The 25192-nt window shown below is 29.0% G+C and overlaps 2 protein-coding genes across 2 annotated transcripts; both read left to right on the top strand.

Moving 5' to 3' along the window:
* The first annotated feature begins 513 nt into the window (after positions 1–513).
* On the top strand, positions 514–2601 carry LOC113511960 (larval cuticle protein 1-like). The gene is made up of 3 exons (XM_026895695.3): positions 514–668; positions 963–1072; positions 2145–2601. The coding sequence occupies exons 1-3, from the start codon at positions 582–584 to the stop codon at positions 2353–2355; spliced, it is 408 nt and encodes a 135-aa protein (XP_026751496.2). The 5' UTR covers positions 514–581; the 3' UTR covers positions 2356–2601.
* Positions 2602–11082: 8481 nt separating this feature from the next.
* Positions 11083–24804, top strand: LOC113511843 (uncharacterized). The gene is made up of 10 exons (XM_026895565.3): positions 11083–11124; positions 12941–13212; positions 14906–14996; positions 15854–15929; positions 16288–16630; positions 20704–20746; positions 21423–21599; positions 23065–23255; positions 23650–23770; positions 24412–24804. The coding sequence occupies exons 2-10, from the start codon at positions 12941–12943 to the stop codon at positions 24589–24591; spliced, it is 1494 nt and encodes a 497-aa protein (XP_026751366.2). The 5' UTR covers positions 11083–11124; the 3' UTR covers positions 24592–24804.
* Positions 24805–25192: the final 388 nt, after the last annotated feature.

Genomic DNA, 25192 nt, shown 5'->3' with positions numbered 1-25192 from the left:
CTTTTTTGATGTTTGTAATTTTTTTTAGCTAAAGAATTTAATTATAAACTTAACTTATCAAATTATGATAAAAAAGAAAACGAAGTTAAACTTTGATTCATTAGTTTACGACTATGGAACTTAATTATCAAATTGTTTAGTATCTAATTAGTAGTTAGTAGAAGAGGAAATTGTTTGTTAACTATGAAAGCTTAGCAATCTTCAAAGAAAATTGACTGCTCGCTAATAACTACGAATATATTACAATATTACTAATAAGTGTATATCACTAATAATAATAAACAAGAGGAGGTCAGGAGTATCTATTAATAAAGATGGTTGATGTTCTACGCAACCTGCATATATATAGTAGTTTTTTTACTTTAAAAATATATGTGTCACACGTGTAAAATATATCCTTATTAATGGAATTCAAAAAGAACAGATTTGGCCAAGTAGATACCTGTGAACCTGTATTTAATGTCTATTATTGCTTACATTACAGACGTTGCTAAGGTGATCACTAATGACTAAATGACGGGAGCCGGTATATCGACATCGTATGTTTGTTCTCACTTGACATTACGTTAGATGCTGAAGAAATGTATAAAAGATTCAGTTTTGATCAGAGATCCATCAGTTGCTCATTTGGTAGCCAGGAAATCAAACCAAAAATCAAAATGAAACTTGTACGTTCTATTAATTTTGTTTTTAATGCACAATTTGCAATACGTTTCAATTACTGTGTTCAATTAGTTTGTGTCACATTATTTTTATTTCCTGGATTAAATATAATTGGATTAAATAAATACAATTGGATTAAATACGTGAAAATATGTTTAATTATTTTTGTAGTTATTATTTAATTGAAAATTTTTACTTTCTTTTATATTTGAGTGTTAATATTTCCAATACAAATTATTTAGTGTCATAAATAAGAATTTTATGTAAATCGCAAAATATTAATTAGGAATTAATTACAGATCGTAGTTCTGTTCGCTCTGGTGGCAGTAGCTATCGCCGCTCCTCCGGAGCCACCGAAGATCTTGCGCAGCAACTTTGACCAGGAACCTGAGGGTGGATACTCGTTCAAGTATGTAATCATAACTTGTTATATATTTCCATGTTCTTCGTACAGATTAATGAGATCGAGGGATACTTCTGTGGCCTCTTTTCTATAATAGTCATGCATCTTTTGAAGATATAGATTCTTATTTTGGACGGATTAAAATGCAGAAATATTTTTATATTTCTTCATTTTAGCCTCCTGAAGGGAAAAACAGGCTATCTAATATTTCAGAATAGGCTAGATACTTGATTTGATATTTTACAAGAATCATTTCTAGCATTAATTAAGGACTCAGACAGAATTTTTGGTATATATCATATGAGAGGAAGAGAAAAGACGTGTTTTGTAATATATATAGTTAAAACTAATTTCATATAAATAAATAGGTTATTAATGTACTATTTATTAATAGTCTACTATTTATTAATCATGAAAATTCATCTATCTTTACATATCTAAAGATTATATAACAAAGTATCTTTCTTGAGATAAACATTAACGTGAAATTTGTACAGAAACTTTATAAAATAGTAACAAATATTTCTAAAAAGAATAATCCATTATTATGTATTAATTATTATTTGTATTTTCAAAAGCAATATAATTTTACTAAATTTTTGTAAACAATACCTCTATTCAAAAGGTATATAATATCTAGGTCATATATTTGTCAAATATATATATTATACTATAGGTTAAAAATAAAAATCATTAACATCTTTTAGATTTCCTTCTACACTAATACGGCACATTTTGCAATCAAGTATTACTAGTATAGTATTATATTATCTGTGGTATGGGGCATTCACTATTTTTTGTTCTATTTCAATCTATGTTTCTGTGTATAAATGTAGAGTTTGATGCTTATATTTTTAATTCTAGTCTAAATATAAAGTATACAAATAATTATATAGACTAGTTATATCCCATGTGGACCATGTATGTACTGAGTCAGGATATAACTTAGCCGTTTATCATGTTTTATTCAAATCTGTTTGATAGTATTTGAGTAACATCCATCTATTCATCTATTTTTACAAACTTTCGCATTTATAATATTAATAAGATAATTTACACTAAATGTAATTATTTCTAGCTTTGAAACCGAGGATGGCATTTCTCGCAACGAAAATGGAGAGTTGAAGCAAGCTGTAGACGAAGAGAACAAGCCTCACAATGTGGTTGTAGTGCGTGGATCCTACACATACACAAACCCTGAAGGAAAGCCCGAGACTGTTAACTACTACGCTGACGAGACCGGCTTCCACGCCGAAGGGGATTCTATTCCAAAACCTGCAAGAAAGTGAACAGTGAACGTTATTTCGATTATCTACAGTGTTCTATTAGTTGATAATCGATGATCTCGAACAATTGTATATGTATAAGTTCGGTCTATCACCGGATGAATTTGCGAATACCAAGTATTAATTGCCTTAAACTTAACAAGGCATATTGTATGAAATATTTTGTTTTAAATATAACATCCACTGCCATATTTTTTATGTTTTTATATGTTTTATAATGAAAGTGAAATAAAAATCTGTTTGATATTATTTTCTTTTATTATTTTATTATAAATAATTTATTAATTAGTTGCGTATACTACATTTTTCTATAAAAAGACTTAAGTTTCTCTTTATGAATTATCTTGAAATTGTATATTGTAAGTATAGTTAGAATTTTAATTATTACAATGTTAAATATAAAATTCTTTAATGGCGATAGCTATAGCTGGTGGAATATAACATGATTGAGTTTGAGCCTGCTATCTTTGAGATTAACCGTGTTTACCATCACAGAACAGTTAATATGAAGTTGAATTATAAGTTTTTTGGTCTCGGTCATATTTGAACTGACGATATTTGGGGTCCATTAAGTTTTGTACTTTGTTCCAACTATTATATATATCTTACTATAATAATACTTGCTATTAACAGGAATCGTTTTTATACACTATAGCATACCAGTCACCATGCTTGGTCGGCGGGTTGGCAACCGTTGTTAGGTCTTGGAGATGTTTTAAGAGGGGCGCTACTGCTCATCCTTCGAGCATTAATTTTCCTTAGTCGCCTTTTACGACATCGAAAGGAACGGAATGGGCGGCCTATTCTCTGCTGAGGTCACATGGCAAAACACACTTTTTACACTATATTTATTACATATTAAATTGCTATGATATCATATTTATAATGTAAATTCTTAGTATAATTTTGAAAATCTAAAAGTATAATAATGATAATCTTGAATGCATCTGTGTCTCTGTCTGCCCAATGATTGACAGGTAATAAACACCATCCGGAATTAAGTTTGCCAAACAGATATAGAAGTATACTGTTTATTAAAGTTTAAATAAATAAATAATATAATATTTAAACATATTATAAATTAAATGACGGTTTGTATGTATGTTAGATAGTGAAAATTTTTAACCTAGTTTTGGAAAAGCAAGTGGTACCAAAGCAATGGTGTGAATCTGACATTATACTGCTGTACAAGAAAGGCAACCCGCTTGATATTGGCAACTACAGACCTATCAGCTTACTATCCACAGTTTACAAACTCTTTTCATCCATTATTTTGAGCAGAATAGCAACAGAAATTGACAAATATCAACCAATAGAGCAGGCTGGATTCAGACCACATTACTCTACAATCGATCACATCCACACAATAGAACAGATAATAGAAAAGTACAAAGAATTTAAAAAATCACTTTACATAGCATTTGTGGACTACTCCAAGGCCTTCGATAGCATTACACATTCATCCATATGGCATGCTTTGGCTGACAATAACATAAACAGCACCTACATAAATATTATAAAAAATATTTACTCTAATAGTATAAGCAGAGTCAAACTGGAGAGGCAGGGTGAAAAGTTCACAATTGGAAGAGGCGTAAGACAGGGAGATTTTCTCCAAAACTTTTCATAGCAGTACTTAACAACATCTTTAAAAGTATCGATTGGAGCCATGAGGGTATATGGATACTGAACAAAAGACTAACACACTTATGTTTCGCAGATGATATAGTACTTTTTAGCGAATCGGTTAGCAACCTAGAAAAAATGCTACAAGAACTAGATTTGGAAAGTAAGAAAATTGGCCTAAATATGAATGCAACCAAAACAAAGATCATGACAAACCACAGCAAAAAAATTATCACAATAGAAGAGAACCCTATAGATTATGTGGATAGTTATGTGTCCCTAGGTAAAATGGTCTCTTTCGAAACGAACAGTGGAGAAAATGAAGTTGATAGAAGAATAAACATAACATGGAAGAAATATTGGGCTCAAAAAGAAATCCTGAAAGGGAACTACAGTCTCAACTTAAAAAAGATAATTATGGATTCCTGCATCCTTCCAAGCCTAACATATGCATGCCAAACATGGACCTATACAGAAAAAATAAAGAACAAAATCCTATCATGTCAGCATGCGATGGAAAGAAGTATCTTAAAGTTAAGAAAAATACAGAAAATAAGAAACACTGATATTAGGAAGAAAACCAAAATAAAAGATGCTCTTCAGCATAGTATGAAACAGAAGTGGAGATGGGCAGGTCATATAGTGAGGTACAAAGATAAAAGGTGGACTCTCCAAACAACAAAATGGCGAGGTCCAGCAGGAAAAAGAAATGTTGGAAGACAAAGAAAGAGATGGGAAGATGACATAATAAAGATAGCAGGAAAGAACTGGACAGGTATTGCTATAGACAAGGAGAAGTGGAAAAAGATGGAGGAGGCTTTTACCCTTGGGGACCACGGAAGTGGATAAAAAAAGCTATAATAATAATAAAAAAATTGTATGTTAGAAGTAATTAATTACAAGAAGAAAGAAAACGCGACATTAAAAAAAACTTCTCTTTATCAAATCATAAAGAAAGGAAGACTTTATGTACATGTTATTGGTTTAAGAGCTATACATGTTTTGTATCTATTTGCTAAAATAAACATGGCCTTCCTTTAACTGTAGGTATTATGGATTTTTTTTAATAATAATAATGATAAATAAAAAACTTGGAACGAGTTTGCAAACATAGGTAGTGTTAGAACAGAAAATATGTCAATGGGAGTAAAGTACAGAAAATGAATATGTAGGTGTCTAACGGCACACCTGTAAGAGCAGTTAACATTGTTTAATGTAATAAAAAAAGCATTTCGCATGTAGATGTAGCGCATCACAATTCTCCGTAGGCCATAATAAACAAATTATAGGTGTATTGAACTGGAATATCAAGTGCTTTTTGTATGTGCCGTGATTGCAAATTTTTATGCATGGATATTGTTTTTTTTTCATAAAGTATAATCGTCTTATGATATAAAATAATATATTAAGGTCAGGTTAGTAGGTTTTTTCATGATGTTTAGTTTCATGATATTTGAACCAGAGGTACCTTACACTGCGCATGTATTATTTTTGCAGTGATGCTAGACTCTGGGTATGTAATATATAAGTAAAATAATATGTTATAATAATAAGGCGGGACACGTTTATTTAGTAATAATACGTTTCTGCTCTATTTTAAACAAGTTTGTTGAGAATAATTTATTATATCTATTAATGCGTACTCAATAATTATATTATTAATATACTTAGGTATTACAAATAAAACTTAAGTTTTTGTATTATATGTAAGTACTTAACCTTATACACTCTACTTACGAGAACACCCTGACACGTGTATTAGATGTATATAATCAGATAACATTTCAATTCATAACTTATCAAACTAGATTTGAAATATCTATGACCGTGGGAAACTGACTATGCGGATCTAAAAAAACAACCTTGTTTAAAATATAGTGATTATAAGCTTCGTTCGAACAATAATGAATACAATTCTGCAATAATAATTGTTATTTGATATTTTGATGATATAATCATCTTCTGAATATAATGTCGTATGACATAATTAGAAAAATAGAATACTAAATAGTTCTTAAATTGTGAGAACAGGATATATCATGTGTTTATAAATTTTTATATATGTTCTGAGTGATATCCTTTTAAAAGTTCTTCATGTTTGGCGCTGTTTCTGCTGTATAGTAGCTGTTATAGCGCACATGTGATAGGTGGTAGTGATATAACTATTATACCTTAGTCTTCAAGAATGACAATGCATAACGAGTGTAATGGGCTTTACTATATATTCTGTAATGGCTTTACGAGTACCTGTGCATACCTATAGGTTTCTATTAGGTTTCCATTATATTATCAATGCCGCTGGTGTTGTGGGTGATCATAGGTTCACTCCATCATATTTTTTGTTGAATAGAAAAAAAAAATAATAAAAAAAATAAGCTGTAGGAAACTATTAACTTTTAGACTTTTATATTACGTTGGTTTATAAGAGACGGCGATGGCCGGTGTAACCTGATCAAAACGACGAGAAAATTCGGGTAAATGATCATTGTTTACCTAAATGTCCGTGTTAATTTCTGTCTCTTATAAACTATAGGAAATTATGCTAAACAGCAAATCAACTGAATTAAAATACTCTGTGTAGACAACAAGTCTAAAACATTAGGGTTGGAAATTTAAAATTATGAATATTAATTCATTTTAAGACGTACATATATAGTAGAAAAAGATTTACTGAAATTCCCACGGGAATTATTCCCTATAATCTCACGGGAATAAAGTAGCTTCTATGCTGGCGAAGTCGCAATAAATTGCTAATCTATAAAATAATGTATTTTTTCATCAATAATTAATTAGGTATAAAAAGAAAATCTAGCTTTATGATGGCTATATGCGATAACTTTAAGATCTTAAAAGCTGATATTATGATGTCAGCTTTGTATATTGTATTTTTACCGATTATTTAATTTTAATTTGCATGATGAGATGACAATGTAATAATTTGCATATTAATTTACACTTTTTTTCTTATTATTCTATGAAAAATACCTGTCTCATAGCGATGACATAACGAAATGAGGTGTGGTTTTATCCACAGGTAATTAATTTTCTTTATAGTTGTCAAATAATCAGATTTATATTTAAATCTGCTGATATTAATAATTTTGTGACAATTAGGTATGCCAACCATGTATCTGGTTTAAATTATTTCGTGTGTATATCTATCATGTTCACAGCTTTGGGGTGATTCAAGGTCATATATTACTTCGATTGTATGTTGATGTCTCATCTAGGTCTTACTTATATTCTGAAGATTGAGAATTTATTTAACGTGAGAGGATTACAAAGAAAAAAAAAATACAATTCTGGAGATTATTTTCTAAATAGGTAAAATTCTTATTATTGTTATAAATGTGAAAATGAGTTTGTGTGTTACCTTATAGCGCTTTAACGGCTCAACCAATCATTATGAAATTTGGTATACACGTGCTTTATGGAATAGAGAAGTATATAGGCAAAAGGCTTTTAAAAACTAGTGGTAAGATAAATATCATCGGTGCAAATAGATTTAAATTTTTTTGTTCCGAAATAATCGAGTTTTACTTTTTTTTTCACTTTTTGCGGTAATTAATTATTAAGATAATTATACTCTTAATAATTATAAATAATCTTCCAGGAATTAATTATGATAAAAAAGAAATGAAGAAGAAAATTCATATTTATATCTATATCGCTATCTCGAAGTTATAAAAATTGAATTTTGATGGTAAACAAATCTATGTATATAATTGAACACATAAAAATAAGTTTAATTCTCTTAGCTGCATATTATTCACGTAGTACTTCAGATAGAGAAGGAAATAGTAGACTATATTCAATTTGTGAAACATGACGATTTTGGATCGTTATGAGGAATAAGAAAAGTTGTACAAAATATGTGCAAGATATATAATACAGCAGTGCAATTTCACCAATACAATAAAATTGTAATTGGACGAAGTATATGAGAGATATTTAACAAAAAAATATATTAGGGACTTTAATAATAATGATGGCAAAACAATCGTTTTTAAAAATTGTGTTGTCTGTCTGTATGTTTGTATTATGAATAAAGTAATACATCAAATTTAATTTTGTTTTCATGGTTCTTATTCCTGAACTTAAAAATTAGTGTGGGTATTATTTTGATACGTCATCTAGGAGTGATTTATTTCATTAGTTTTCCTACTTCTGAAATCCACGCGTATGAAGTAGCGGGCCAAATTCTAGTATTATATATGTATATATTTAATTATTGTAAATATATACTTGTATAATAATTTGAGCGAATTAATTTTCATATCGGCATATAAATCTGAGAAAATACATATTAATTTAATTATCTAATCGGTTCTTATTGACCAGAGGACAAAAAAAGTGGGGAAAAATAGATGTTGTGTAAACTTTGTACTTTGGGTGTTATGATTTATGACTTACATATTATATGATAGAACTGGAATAAATAAGTTACCTAAGCTATAATTTTGCAATATAAATCATAGGATTCATCATAGGTAAACTAGAATTGTTTTGATTTATTTTTTATTTCAACATATTAATTAACTTGTTGCAAATTTATAAATAACATAAAAAATGTTAAAAATATTAAGAGGTATCTAACTAACCTATTATAAATATACATAAAAATGATATAATTACTTTATATTGAAGTTTACTATTGAATTTAAATAGGAATAAAAATGAAACAACTACTGGCAAAACCTCCCCAAAGGTGAGGCTTTTGTTCAGCAGAGGCCAGTTAAAGGCTGATATGATGATGATGATGATGATAAAAATATATTCTTATATAATGCCCTTATAATGATGTAGTAACATAACTACACCGTTTCTTTGGACAATTGACATTGTTTTTCTATTATCATATAATAACAAACCACAGCTGAGAAAAAATAACAGGTACACGCAATCCCTCCGTTATAATGTAGCTTAATTAATATTTTACACACAAAAAGTCAATTAAGACTTTGTAATGATACAAATAGACCAGTGTCTAGTTAAAATTAGTATGTGTGTTAAGTATGAGGGAGTTGCTGTGAAGTTTAATTATGTTTTAGATTTCGATCTGAGTTCTGTACTAGTTAGTGTCGAGATAACTAAGCTATTGTCCTTCTTTACGAATGATGAATGACAGTGGATGCCATATTAGATTTCAGTTACTGATGCAAATAAAACAGCAGTTTGAAACAAAATTATTTTTTAATAAATATTGAGAGATTAAGTGAAATCATTGTTACATTGTTTAGTAGACAAAATTAATTTTGATATTTTTTTTTATATAAGGTGACAATAAACTTTTAAGCTAGCTAATTTAAATAGCTAATAAAACACTTTTGTTCTTAGAAATGATAGTGCAAGAGCACTGCTTTAGGTAACACATTTTATTCTATTTACTTCAATTTTTATTTTTTATTTACGGTTTAGAGTGGTAAACAAATAGACAACAAACAACAGAGTAAGATGGACCTCTGTATCATTGACGTAATGGGAAACAATTTCTGTTGTTATGATTGCTATTTTTTATAAATTGAGTGGTATCTTTTTTAATTTGCACCATTGGACATTTCAAACTATATTTTACATTATCTAATAATTCAGTCTATTATATTTTGTCACTATATTTGGATATTATCTGATATTAAGCACGTTGATAAATAAAATAAATAAATATGTTCACAGCTATAATTCTAAGAATGGTTTGTTATAGATAAAAACGAAATGGTAATCATGCCTATGCTATCAGTATAAACTAAGAGGGCACTAGAAATAGATGATAGGGGAGGATGAAGTCAATTGGCCTATTGTGTACGTAGCACACTACCACTACATGCATCCCGTTAGTTTTTACCTTGTACATCTGGGTTGTTAGGTGAGTTCTCTTCTGCAGTTCTCCCCTTACAATATAATATGGGACAGTTCAAAAAACGTACCTACAAACATTTAAAAGGTCGCCAAAGTATAAGCAACTACCTTCATGTTGCAAATATTCATGGCTGACGATAGCCGCTTCCCATCAGGCGGACTAACTGCTCGTTGGTTTCCCTAACAAGAAAAAAAATTGTGACGAATTTGCCAATTAATAACAATTTCTTAATTTGATAGAATATATTGCTACCAGAGGGGGAGAGTTTAAGTAATAAATTATATATAGTATAGCAATTTCAACATGTCCACATTAAAATCTACAGTCCACGGTAAAGGGTCAGTTTTTTTAATTAGGTAGTGTCTTAATAATGTTTTCACTAATCGAGAGTTACTTTCGGTATCGGCCTGATTCTAATTCTTGACGTTGGTGTATAGACACCGTAGGGGCTACTCATACTTTACACTAGACAATGTCATGATGTTTTCAAACACATTAATTTATACTTTATTTTTATTTTATAAATTTTTTTCATTATATGCTCAATGTTATGAAATAACCGAATATATAAGAAAAAAAGATGTTCATGATCATCATCTAAATAGGAGTCTGGTATAAGCTATAATCTAAGCAGACCTAATATCACATTTTTTTTTATTTTTTAGTTATTTTATAGTTTTTGTTTTATTTCATTACGGGAGTGAGTGACTATGAGATCTGCGAGCGAGCTGTGGAATTTCCGTCTAGTCTTCTATATGTATTGCTAAATATTTAAACGATTACAAAATGATACAGGTAATGTAATGAGTCATGAAATATTATTGGACGTGTTGATACCACATCGCTCTCGTTCGAATTCACCAAATAGAGATAACATGATTCTGTTCATGTCGAAATGTCAGTAAGCAACTTAACAAAGATGTTTGTACTAAGTACTTAGGAACCCCATTTATCTATCATGGTAATAGACCACCGACAGAGAGGTTTCTGCAACGTAATTGGGAATAATATGTTGAACCGGCGTAGCATTTACAGTAATTTTCGGTTGAATTGTTAGTGTTCCCATCTCATCGATGGATCGTGTTGTACAAGTTTTGAATATGTGTAAAGTTGGTTAATGACAAAGTAAAGGGGTCGTGTATGAGGCTCACGTTTGAACGATGGCATAACAAAAAATATCTGCACAAAGCAACCCTGCTACCTATAAATGGAATATTCGGATCTCACGCTAACAGTAGCACATTGAATACAACGTGTGCAGTCGGGTTTGGCAGAAGCAGTATAATAAGGTAAAAGAATACATAATTATGAGTGTTAAATGAGAAGTGACGATTATAAGCTAAGGTGTCGTGATTGTGAAAAAAAAAACAGGATAGAAATATATTTACTTTTAATGTTATAATTAAGTTTTCTGGATTTGCAATGACTACCATACCGTAGAAAGTACAGGTAATAAGTTAAATTAAACAAAAGATGTTCCTAATATAACAAGTTAAGGCTTTATTATTTTCTTATTGATATTTGGGGATACGTATTTTATGGGTGAAAATAATCATATTGTTTATGACATGTATTCACTCACTATTACTCATTTAAGATCATCATGCAACATCTGATCTCTGAAAAAATCAAATGAGTAAATATATATATGATTTATATTCTAAATTTATTAAGTAAAGAGTTAGTAATTAAGTATTAGAGTTATTTTCTCTAAGATTACATTAATATAATTAATACTTTGATCTAGATCCATTTACATAGATAAATTGAGAAAATATAACACTATCTGTATATTGTAAAAATATATTATGTTTTATAAAAATGCAATAGTCGAAAATTAATAATAAAATGCCGACAGTTACGTAGCGAGGATCTATGTTGCTTAAATTATTATTATTTATATTAAAAATTTCGTTATTGCTTAATATAATAAGTAATTTATTTAATAAAAGTTTAATATAACTATTTATTTATAAAATGTATAAAGTACTTGCAAATAAAAAAGAAAAAAATTGATTAGTCTGTACATATATATGTTTGACACCACTTAATAGCTTTTATAAGTTGAATTTATTTGGAACGACAATTATGATGCCATAGAAATTAAAATAGACAAAAGAAAAATGAATACTTTCCCATTTTTCGTCCAGGGTTCAATAATATATTCAGAAGTATAGTAAAATTTATGTGACACTATCATTTCTTACACATGCATGTTCACTTCTTTTCATCTGGAGATTGAAATAGCTAACTTGGTTCTTGCTAGTTATTTTTAGCTGAATCCTCCTTATATTTATATCGTCACTTATAAAATGTAACGTCTCTAATTATTGTACTTGCTAATAATGTGAATAGTATTTTGATTTGTTAAATTATTTTATTATTACAGTAGATTACACAAATGTTAATACACCTGCAAGGTGACTACCTGAAACTCTATATTTGCACGTATAATGTCAATTTATAATAAGTTTTTTATAGAAGTGGATATCTTTACATACTCTTCAAAACAAACTTATAAAAAAAAACTTTCTGAAATATTTCTTCAAAACCTCTATTTTTATTTTGTCATTTCCATTGAAACATATATATACATATATCCATTTAAAGAGCTCACACATACACACACACACACACACACACACACACACACACACACACACACACACACACACACACACACACACACACACACAAACACACACACACACACACACACACATCCACACACACACACACACACACACACACACATCTAGTAACTATTGTTATGATATACTATAGTGTAGTTTTTTATTTTTATTTCCTTCTAAATTTTATAATTACTCTAGCCACGACAAATTTATATCGCTATAAAAACCTGTTATTGGCTTTTTATATGGATAATTTGTTATAAATAAATTTATGTTGTTTTTCCATTATATATAAATAAATAAAATAGCTGTTTCAAACTTGCTATAATTTTATTTATATTGGCTTTATTCAGGTATTTATTTTCGGTGTTGTCCGACTAGTATGATTCACAGTATGACTCGCGGTAGTGACTATTCAACAATAGCCTTTACTTATTAAAAAATAATTATAATTATCTATATCATTTCACAGATGAATCGTGCAATATTTTGCGTGTTGCTCTTCTGTTCACTATCATCCACTTTGTCCGTGTCACCGATTACGCCCACGCAGTCTCCATATGGCGCGGCAGCAGCTGGTGGCATTATTCCGCCTGTAACACCTACTACCTATCCCTTACTACCTAGTACTATCCCACCAGGTTACAAGAACCCCTACTACCCTTACAACCCACACGGAGGACCCATAATACCCATATTATCATTTACAAATGATCATGGTGCAGCAGGAACTTATTCTTACAGGTGAGTATGTACTATATAAATTGTGGTACAATATCATGAAAAGAAAAATAATCTAAAATAAAATGATCACGTTCATAAAACAAGTTAAATAGATAAATTGCTTTAATTAACACGTAATTTAATTACACGTAAGTTAAACTGGTAGTTATTACATTATGAAAATAGTCTTTTACCTATTACAAAGCGCCCCTAATTCTAAGCGAAACAGAGCATCTACCACTAGTATTATTAATTCTTATTTTACATTTCCTATTTTCTTACTATGGTTTGCCTCGATGGAATTTTATAAAAATGTAAACAAATGAATAATTGTCCAGACTATAAGACATTTTGCAGATGTTCAATAGCAGTACAAATCAAAAATAGATTGATTGAATGTTTCGAATTTTACTAATTTCATTTTGAGGGTATGTGAAGGATAATTTCAATAAAACTTTGTTGTCCTTTTTTAAAACTTATTAATAATATTTTAATATTAATTTTAATGAAAACGTTATAATTATGATAAAAGTGACTGTATTTAATTATTTGTTTATTATCATTTAAAATTGTATTATTTAGAATGGAGAAGTACATAAACAATTTTTCTATTCCGTTTAAATATATCCGGGTCATTCGGCCGTAGTCTTGGGTAAATATTTTTTATAAGTGTAGATAAGATGTAAAGTGCTCTTTATAAGTCATAATAATTAATTGAGCTTAACATTTTGAATTGACAATTCATTTTAGGTATTTGGGAAAATCCAAGATTAGTTTTTTCAGATCGCATAAAAAGTTCATTGTTTACGAGAAGTTCCTAATTATGTCGTAATATATGTATAAAACTACAATTAATTTTGAGTTTTTGCCTTAGAATGAGCTTATAATTTTAGTGGGAGTATCGTCTGCGAAGTTAGTTAAGAATTAGTGTTCATTGTTATATGAGGAAATATTAAAGTAATGATTACTCTTCATTCATTAATATTAAACACTTAATTATTGCACTGTATATGCTTCTCGTAATTTGTTTGAATTATAATAAAAAGTAATATTTGTGGTAATTCAGAGTATGATTTATTTATATACTAAATCTTATTAAAAACCGTTCAGTCATTGAACGGAGTAACGAAAATATTCGAAAATCTTTGCAAAGTTTGAAATATATAATACTATAAATTATATCGTACTCATTACAATTTCTATTATTTAATTCATATAGATATAATTCTTATTAATATTACAAATGTGACTTTGTTTGTCATCTTTTGATTCCTTAACACGGCTCGATCGATTGGCATTAATTCACCATCATGTAATATTTGGGATGGAAAGGACATAGGCTACTATTTATGGTATTCGTGCTCAATCAATATATTTCAGTCACAAGGACGAACTCGCTATTAAAAGCTAGTAAAAATATCACGTTTTTAAATAAATTTCGAGTCAATTATTTTATATTTACATAGAATACTATCAGTTAATAGATTTGATATTTTCAAAAATTCAAAAACACAGGTCGTTGAGATAAGGCTACGAAAAAATAAAAAAAATAAAACGAAAGTAATATTTATATGTACTTATCAATAAATTTATAATAATTACTAGTATAAAAAGGTTTGTATGTTATAAGCTTAAGAACTTAGAACCAATAACATCTAACTACATAAGCGCTTGATTAAACCACTCAACCGTCTCAGAAATTCCCTTATTTTAGTTTTAGCACAGCTGACGGTAAGCAAGTCCAAGAGAGTGGATACTTGAAGGATCCTTATATTGATAATGCTGGAGAACCACAAGGAACACAGGTTTGTATAATTAAATATAAGTTATATTAATTTATTTTTTTATTTATAGTTATAATTATTTTTATATAATACACAGTGTTTTACAAATGATGTCAAGAAAATTACCGTTTTTCCAGAGGGAGACTTTGTAAAAAAGTCGATTGCTTAGGTACCTCTGTCCCATTCGTGTTTCTACCGTGAAGCAGTTGTGTTTGCATTACTGTGTTTCGGTTTGAAGGGTGGAATATAGCGTGAATTTACAGGGTACAGAGGAATAACACCTGAGTCCTCAGGAATGGCAACACATGGGGGGTATCATGGGCGAAACAGTATGCTCTGTTATGTCTATGGTACTGCTCATGTCTATAGGCGACGGTTACCACTTTCTATCAAGTGGGCCGTCAGCTTGTTTGTCATTCTAATTTGTATAAAATAAAAATTAAGTCATTTCATATGTCTGCAATGTTTTTTTGAAGGTGTAAAAATGTTTATTTTTAAAAGTTCCATTCTAAGAGAAATTTCAGTATACTTTTAACTTATTAAGCTATGATTTGCAAAGTTTAATTGATAATTTTCATATTACAGGAGAAAAATTGAGGATCAATGGAAGACAAGCGCAATATACATATATCTATCAGCATATTTTGTTAATATAATATACTGTTAATTTATTTCGTAGCTGCGATAACACAGATAAACACACACACACAGATTTTATAAAATTATATTCCTTACTATGACATGACGTATTTTTTCTAAAATGTATAGACCAGCTGTCCCGTCATGTCTCTATCAGTGTGGTACAGACATGACCGAGACACTGTGTACCTTGGTAGGAGGGAAATACATTTAATTATAATGTAAGTTATGATTTACAGGTTGTTCAAGGAAGTTATTCCTACATTGCTCCTGATGGCACACCTATACAAGTTAGCTATATCGCTGACGAAAATGGTAAATACCATAAAATAGTGAATCAAGATTAAGAGTATCGTATGTGGTAATCCAACATTATGGTCTACCAGAGTATTAAGTTCCTTTCATATTCAGCAGTTTGTAAAGTAATTAGTGTTGAGACGGGTAGAATGAAAATTTTTCTAAACTTACGTCATTTAAGGGTGATACATATTAAAAAACCTTTTTTTAACAGATATTTAGGTTATATATAAAATAAAAAGAAAAAATGCCAAAACTTAACTCGGCAGTGTTTGCATTTATAGACTAGTAGACGAATAGTCGGTGAATGTTTTTCGATAACAGCTGTGCAACAAGTTACTGGATTCTGTTTAGTATATTTAATATTATTTTACAGGTTTTCGACCATCAGGAGTTCACATACCAGCTGATGGAAAAATTTTAGCGACTCTTGCTCCCTTTGTCGATGGAAAACTAGATCCCAATAGATATAACCCATTCTATAACAATCGTTTTAATAGACCTTATGACCCAAGATACCCTTATGACCCCAGATATCCTTACAATTCTAAATATCCTTATGATCCAACGAAATATAACTCTTTTTACAATAATTATAATGCATTTAATCCTTTGCACCCGGGTTTGAATCCGGCTCTCAACCCTGTTTTGAACTCAGCTCTAAATCCCTCGGTAAACAAGAATGCTGTAAGTAAAGAAGGAAGTAAAAAGGACTCTGCGTAATATGTTACCTTATTTCGATTGAGAAATATTTGTATTGATAGATAAGTAAGAATTATGTAATTATTATTGAATAAATGCAATGGCTATTGTACATAAATACAGAATTTTTTATTTGCTCATCACTGCGTAATTAACTAAATTTTTCTTGATTTTTAATATGTTTACGTAAAAAAATATACTTATAGATATATCTATTAAAATATTTATCATAATCACTAGAAAAACCTTTTAAGCTCAACTTTTGACTTTACTTTCAGAGTCTAACATGGGTGTTGTAATGGCAACACCCATGTTAGACTCTGCATTCTCTCTCAACATTATTAGCAATGAAACTATTAGTTCCTATTCTTAACAATATCTCCTTTTTATTATGAGTTCTTTGAAGTTTATTATTATCGTAACATCTGCAAATGGTTTCATATGATGTTATGCTTCCAATTTCAAACACAACATAATATTAGCGCAGGATAACAAAATTACTTTTTAGAATGCTTTTATGTATTTGGGATGGAAAGAAATGGACAATTTGTATTTAGCCATTACAATTATTAGATATGTAATTCGAAATTTCGAATCGATACTAATACTTTTATTATAAAAAAAATCTAAAACCAACCGAACTCATATACGCTCTGAAAATTAAAGTAAAAAAGGTTTCGTCTGATTTTAATTTGGCCTGTCTCCTGGTAGACCTAGCAGTATTGAATTAAATAGACCACTTCTTGATTAAGTCAAAATATACACCAGAGTGACCAGATTATAAGTTAGATCTTCAGAGACCTAACTATGCAAACTGCATTCAATATAGTGCTGTAATTTTTACATGATATCGGAACAGATATACATATAGACAGACAGATAAAGTTTTTTATTATTATTTTGGCTTCTGTTCCACTTTTTAAGACTTCGCATATATTTTTTTTCTTAACTATCTTCTATGTACAGACATAGTTTAGTAGCAATTTCATTATAATACATAGTAAAAAGTCAAGTACTATTTAAAAAAAAAAAAATAAAACTGCCATACAAAATATTATATTAAATTATAGAAAATGCATGATATACAATAAATAGTTATAAATAAGTAACTACATACTTAGATGCAAAAGTTCTATTTATTACGTGAATATCTAAAAAAAAAAAAAAACTAAAGTAAAATGTTATAATGTTAAACTATGTCTCTGTTACTCCAATGGTTAAGTTAGAGAATACCATCCGGTGTTAAGTCCATCAAATGTACATACAAACACAGTATAAACTGTGCATTAAAATTGAAGAAATAAATTGATATGTACATCATTTAAAGGGTAAATATGACATGACAAAGGACATGCTGATGTATATGAGTGTAAATTTGGAGAGGGTTTTAATAATATTTACATGTTATGTATTAAGATACATTTTTATAAAACGTACTTATTTCTCTTTTTGTCCAATGGTTGATTGGTAGTGAACACCGTCCGATATTAAGCTTGTACATACATTTTCACTATGAATTAAAATAAATAAATAAATATGTAGATTATACGAGATATAATGGTTCATACTTTACTTTTAAAAATATTATTCAGTCATATTTTATGATTCTACTATTTATATTCCGCGACCTCTACTGCGTAAATCAGCCGTGTGCAACAATTTCATTTAAAATCCCTTTAATAGTTTCTGCATCAAAGAGTGACAAACATCCATCTATCTTTCGCATTTGTATTTTATCATAATATTAACAGGATTATTCAATGCAAAAAGAAATTTCTGCTGTGAAAAATGGGTAAGAAACACGACTGTAAACTGTACTGAAATATATATATTTATAATCGAAAGTAGAATTTCACACACACACATACACACACACACACATCACACACACACACACACACACACACACACACACACACACACACACACGCACACACACACACACACACACACACACACACACACACACACACACACACACACACACACACACACACACACACACACACACACATATATATATATATGTATCTATATATATATATATATATATATATATATATATATATATATATATATATATATATATATATATATATATATATATATATATATATATATGGCGATATATATATATATATATATATATATATATATATATATCAGTGTTTTGCTCTTTTTATATATATTTTGTTTTTGGTTTTATTTATTTTTTTTTTTTATCTTTTGTACATATCTTTTTTATCTTTTTTCACATTGCTTTTGTGTCTTTTGTTTGTGTGCTGTAAGTTATGCAAATAAATTATCTATCTATCTATCTATCTATCTATCTATCTATCTATATATATATATATATATATATATATTCCACAGTCGTAAATGTGTATATATATATACATTGTTTTTGAAGATTTTTATGAATACAAATCGTATACTGTATAGATATATTGATGTGACAATGATAACAATATGTAGGTATGTTTAACAATAAATGTTGTAGAATTCATAATTCGCCTATATGAGAGTATAATATATAATATAAAATATCCTGCGTGTTAAGTTAGAATATAATGTACCTATATTACCACATTTTATTTATATTCATCTAGTCATTTGAGCGTGATTGAGTAACAAACATACAACGATCTTTACAAACTTTTACATTTATATTATTAGTAGGATTACTGAAACACGTATTTTAGTGCTTTACGGTTGTGATTTTTTGCGCACAATTATATTTCGAAAGTACTTGCAACTCATCCTATAGCTGCAGGGCGCATATTAATCAATTTGATACTGGAAATAAGTAGCCGAAACAACTACGATGTGACGATGCAATCAGAAATTGTAAGAAACAATAATAGTACGAGTATTGCGTAGAAGTAACCTAGTACTTAGGTAGATACAAACTATTATACTAATTATATACTACATATTATACTACTAGAAAATTCTTAATCCAATTGATAATAAACTTGTCAGTAGATAAACTTCCTAAACTGAAAAAGAAACGTGTCTTATTTTAATAAAAAAAAAAATTACTCAGCCAAACGTTAAATTAGTTGAATAAAGCTTGTCACGTTTTTAATACTCCATCTATATAACCTAAGATTGTTTTTATATTAGAATCGTACCAAATATTGCAATAAGTACGTCATATTAAAAATGTTATTATTATTTAATATTGTTCAGACTCACGCTCAATTTTTCTTTTTTTTTAAATATTTTTATTACGGTTATACCGTTATTAAGGTTTTTTCATACGTGTATATTGATTTGTTAAGAAGAATATAATTATCATCACTTTCTGTTAAAATTTATTATTCTAGTACTTATATAATTATTTCTGCTTCTTAAAAATATAGTAATACAAATCTTTAATTACCTATGTTATGTTTATATAAAGTGATATTAAAGTACAATACCTAATCGTATTTGTCTAGTATTATTATAGGCTTTCATAATTTTATTTCATAAAATCCTAAAGGTAAAATTCTTCAAGAACCTACACGAAATGATGATGAGGAAATTTTTAATAAATAAAAACATTGTGGAAGTATGTCACAAGTGCATGTCTGCAACTGGTTTGCATCTGATTGTTTTGCGTTAATCGTAGGTATATAATCTGTGACAGTCGAAAGCGCTTGTTGTTAAAAAAATACTACATATTTTATTTTCTTTGATATTAGAATAATACTTTTTTTATGACGCATGAAGTTGATCATAAACCTTTGAAGCATAGATAATAAATAAAAATTTTTTTTTTAATAAATTGAAGTTTTAAACTTTTTAATAATACTGTTTTAATACTGTTGTAAAATTTTGTAATTGAATCTATATCCTATTCTGTAACGCTCTACTCTGTACTCTACTTTATTATATATACCATTATTACTTTATTTACTCACATCTAGGGTATTTGAATTTTAATAAAATTTGAACACTGAATTGCTGTACCTAATAATATACATAAATTACTTTAATCGCAGAGAATATTTGGGATCAGTGACTAAAAAGAACATAAAATAGTCCAAAACTAACGGTTTACGTAAATCCATTATTAGACCTTGACTTTATATTCTTGAATTAGTCTAAATCTCCATTTTTGTCAAGGTCAGAACAATGAAGTTATGGTGTGTAATTTGTTAAAAAATAAGATGATAACAGATTTCTTATGGATTTCATCAATCATTTAGTGGTATATGCTTTAGATATTGTACTTATATTACATTATTAGTTTTAGTTTATTTTTGAAAGTTCAGTAGTCACATATTACGTTTTGGAAATGCCTCCAAAGATATATAGACAACATTGTTTAATTGAAGACGAATCAAAGAACTGACCTCCAACAAAATAGAAATTCAACAAAATAGAAATTCATCAGATATAGGGTAAGCATATTTATTTTATTTAAACTTTAATGTACAGTCTAAGTGTATATACATTTGGCGGACTTAACACTGGATAATGTTCTCTATCAATCAACTATTTGGCATATGTACAAGATGAGTGTATATTGACTGATGTTATGAATAACAAGTTCTTGCAAATATGACAGTAAATAAGCTAACTTATATAAGTTATTAGATCTGCGTGCTTGCTAAGTACTTAAACAATATCTTAGTTAATCTCTTTATTCTTGATAGTGGTAGATAGTAGTTTCCTTTGTTTTTTTTTTTGTTATAATTATACGTAGGTGTAGACATTTTGTGGAATGTATTTGTAAACTATATGTCTATATAAATTGAGTTGCTATTTACCTGCACGAGGCTACCGGTGCCATGGTCGTGTATAGTTGTATTGTAACAGTTTCTGAGACTTCTCATACTGCCTTTAGCCCATAAAATGCATAAAGAATTTGCAACGATGCGTAATTGCAATAAAATTTTTCGTATAAATACGATGGGGTGGATCCGAGATGCATCACATCACATTAAACTTTTGCAAGTCGCCTTGCAAATTAAATACAATATGAAGCGCATTATAGTAAGTCTTATAAAATTTTTATTTTATGCATAACTTTTAACAATTTAATTATTAGTATTTTACAATTTGGTACTATAGATGTAATATACATGCAAAGTTACAATATTTTAATTTTTTTTTTAAATTAATTTGTTAAACATGAACAGCTTCTTATTATGAGATTTAACTTGGAAATTATTTAAAATATCTTTAAAAGCTTTTTAACATGCATACGTAATGAGTACCATACTTAATATTTATTATTATTACTTAAGTGATTTTACAAAGTAGACACCGGTTGCTTGATCTTTTCTGTATAAACATGCCAGACTAGGAGTTTGTTCTATAATATCACTATTCTTGGATTTTAGATTCGTTAATATGACTTTTTTGGCTAATTCATCTTTTTCTTTCTTTATAAAATAATTAACCAAATATATCAATTAAAATTTGCAATGTATTGCTAAAATTAATATAGCGAAAATAATTTAATGACTATATCTAAAATAATATAGAAACCTACTGCGTAGTTTCCATTGATAACTATTAATAATTTCCAAGGTGGATAAATTAAGCATTATATATTAACAAGAATTTCTTGTTATTGATTGAAGGAAACGACATTTTAAGAATAGTAATAAGTATAATATTGTTTACTTATAGAAATATATATTGTATATCCTGTTAACTTTCCTTGTCTTATGTCATTTTGTTGACGTTAAAATAAAATTATTGGCAATAGGTAATAGTCTTCTTCTTGTTTCGCCTGCCAACTATCTTAAGGTCATGTCTTAACAATATTTTAATACTTATTGCTTTGCTAGATAATTTGTCTTCAGACACGGTATACAGCTTGTTTTATAGTATGTAATTTAATTAGGTTTTAATTAAAAATATGATACAGAGAAACAATAATGTATTATGAACATTATTACATTATTTGTGTGTTAAGTATTTAGGTATAATTTCACTGTTTTTTTTTAGGTATTTTTTTTACTTGAGGACCAAATTTTTAGTTGTTTTTCGACCCATATTTCTTCAGGAAAAATGATAATGTGTTAATTAATGCTTAACTTAAAGGATGTTGATCATTTCAATTTTGCTCATTTTATAATATTTCACTTTGTGGTCCCGGCATTAAATGGACCATCTCTTCTTTTGCCGTGAGTGTCAAAGGGCGACTAAGGGAATTAAATGGATAGGGGATGGTTTGCAATGTTCCTCATAAAATATTACCTAAAGCCTGTCTGCGGTTGCCAGCAAGCCTGCTGAGCATGGCAACTACTGCCCTCTCCCCCTCCTTATAAGGGAAGACTATGTTCAGCAGTGACAGTTGATGGTTGATATAATAATAAAAAAAATATTTATGTATATTTTTCAAAATTAACAAAAAATATTATTTATTTATAATTAAAAAAAATCTTATAAAAGATGTCAGATATTCAATAAAAATATATAATATAAATATAACTATTTTTTTTTCTAGTTTGTCCTTGTTGTAATATTTGGTAGTGTGAGGACGGACGTTAGCGACTTCCAGGCGTACCAACCTCGTCCACATCCGCAGGTCTCTCCATATCCACGTCCTGGTAGAGACGAGCAATTGTATACTACGGAACCGATACCCATCATTCGACAGGAGCAAATCCTTAATCCCGATGGATCTTATAAATGGAGGTTTGTACAATATTTTTCTTATAGATTTTGGTATAACCACGAAAGTATACAATCAACTGTAACAATAATTATGCTGATTATTAAATTTTTTTTCGTCTGTATGTTTCTTTTGTAAACAAAATGTCCAATTCCTTTTCTAATATACAATATACAATTGAAGTATTTGTTTTCTTTTTGTATCTTTAATTATTTCCATTGTAACTGATAACAAATGAAAACCCAGATGTATGAGTGTAAGTATATGGCACTTATATTGAAAATGTCGTTATGCTATCCTTATTCTAATATTTATATACTTCGCCGCAACATAGTCGAAGATGTGGCACAGCTAGTGATAAATAAATACAGACTAATAAGACAATAAGGATATATCTAAAAATGATTTATATTTCAGCTACGAGACTGGTAATGGGATCTCGGCAGAGGAACAAGGCTATGTAAAGAATCAGGGAATACCCGACCAAGAGGCACAGACGGCACAAGGACAGTACTCATACACCGCTCCTGACGGACAGGTTTGAATATTTTGCCATTCTTAATAAATACATGAGAATTTCGCGCCTTAATGTTCATTCACGTTAATTTCTGAAACTGCTTAACTGATTTTAACAAACGCAACAAACGAACGCATCTGTAAAGTTTATATTTTGTAAATGTGTATTGTTTGTTTCAACTTGAGAGATAGAATAGTTTTTATTATGATAAGTGATTCTTAAGGAATAAAACAATATTTAGCGCATCAGTTAGTATTTTTATAAAATCTTTATACAATTATAATATATAACTGTATTTTATGTTAAATTAATTTGAAAGGATGTCCGGGAATGATTAAAAATTGGGTCTTAGAAAAAATCTACTTCAATTGTGATAAAAACCAATTGATTTTGTAAAAAAAATATTTAAATACTGAACGGATTTTGATAAAATTTTTATGGGACCAATTTGTATATATATAAATCAGATGTTTTCAGATAAAAAATATATTTCCTAATCGGTTAAGAACTAACGGAGTTAAGAGGTAATAAATATAAAAATACAATCCAATTCAGAACCTCCTTCTTTTTGGAATCGGTATGAAAGTACATTATTTATTTATTTTTTTAGAATAAAAACTTAGGCGTAATTATTGGTTTAAATATGTTTTCCTGGATTTTAGGTAATTCAACTGCAGTATTTAGCAGACGAAAATGGATTTCAGCCTCAAGGAGCACACCTCCCTACATCGCCTCCTATTCCACCAGAGATCCAGAAGGCTCTAGAATATCTAGCTACTTTACCGCCAAGTAACGAAGACTACCATAATCAGTACAGACACAGAGACTTGCCGGCTTTTTAAACACGACTAGACCAATAATAAAAACGATATCAGTTTCCTACAAAACGGAGGCTCAAAGATAATTTTAAGTATAACATATTTAATACAGTATTGTGATATAAATTTATTTCAAATTAAAAATGTGTGTCTTATAATTTTAATGTATTTAATTTAGATAGTTATTTTATACTGTTGTAATTTTGTGCTGTCAAATATACATTGATGTTCATGTTACAGAGTATGTTATTCATCTCTATTTATCATAACTAGCGATATAGACATTAATCATATTGTTTAAAATAAAGTGCAATGTCGTAACATTATAAAAAAATGTACCATTGAGATGGGTGACCTTGCTAGTTTGAATAATGATAGCGGTTGCCTGCGTTAACAATTATAGGTTCGCAAGTTGTCAAAGTTAATTGCAGTGCAGCAGAGACGGGTCATACACGAATGCGTTTTTGCGAGAAATTACAAGTACTTATCTGAGAACAACTGAAGAGCGACTGGCACCCGACCCCCAGTTGCTTAATAACCAGTCTGTTCACTTTCGCCGCACTACACGTGTCAAGGTCGCATGGCCATCACATACCCATAAACTTCACATACCTCATTTACGCGG

This window comes from Galleria mellonella, unplaced genomic scaffold, assembly GCF_026898425.1.
Source record: "Galleria mellonella isolate WM207_F2 unplaced genomic scaffold, CSIRO_AGI_GalMel_v1 utg117, whole genome shotgun sequence".
Classification (NCBI taxonomy): Eukaryota; Metazoa; Arthropoda; class Insecta; order Lepidoptera; family Pyralidae; genus Galleria; species Galleria mellonella.
The sequence above is the reverse complement of the archived record's forward strand: the minus strand, read 5'-3'. Positions and strand labels throughout refer to the sequence as shown.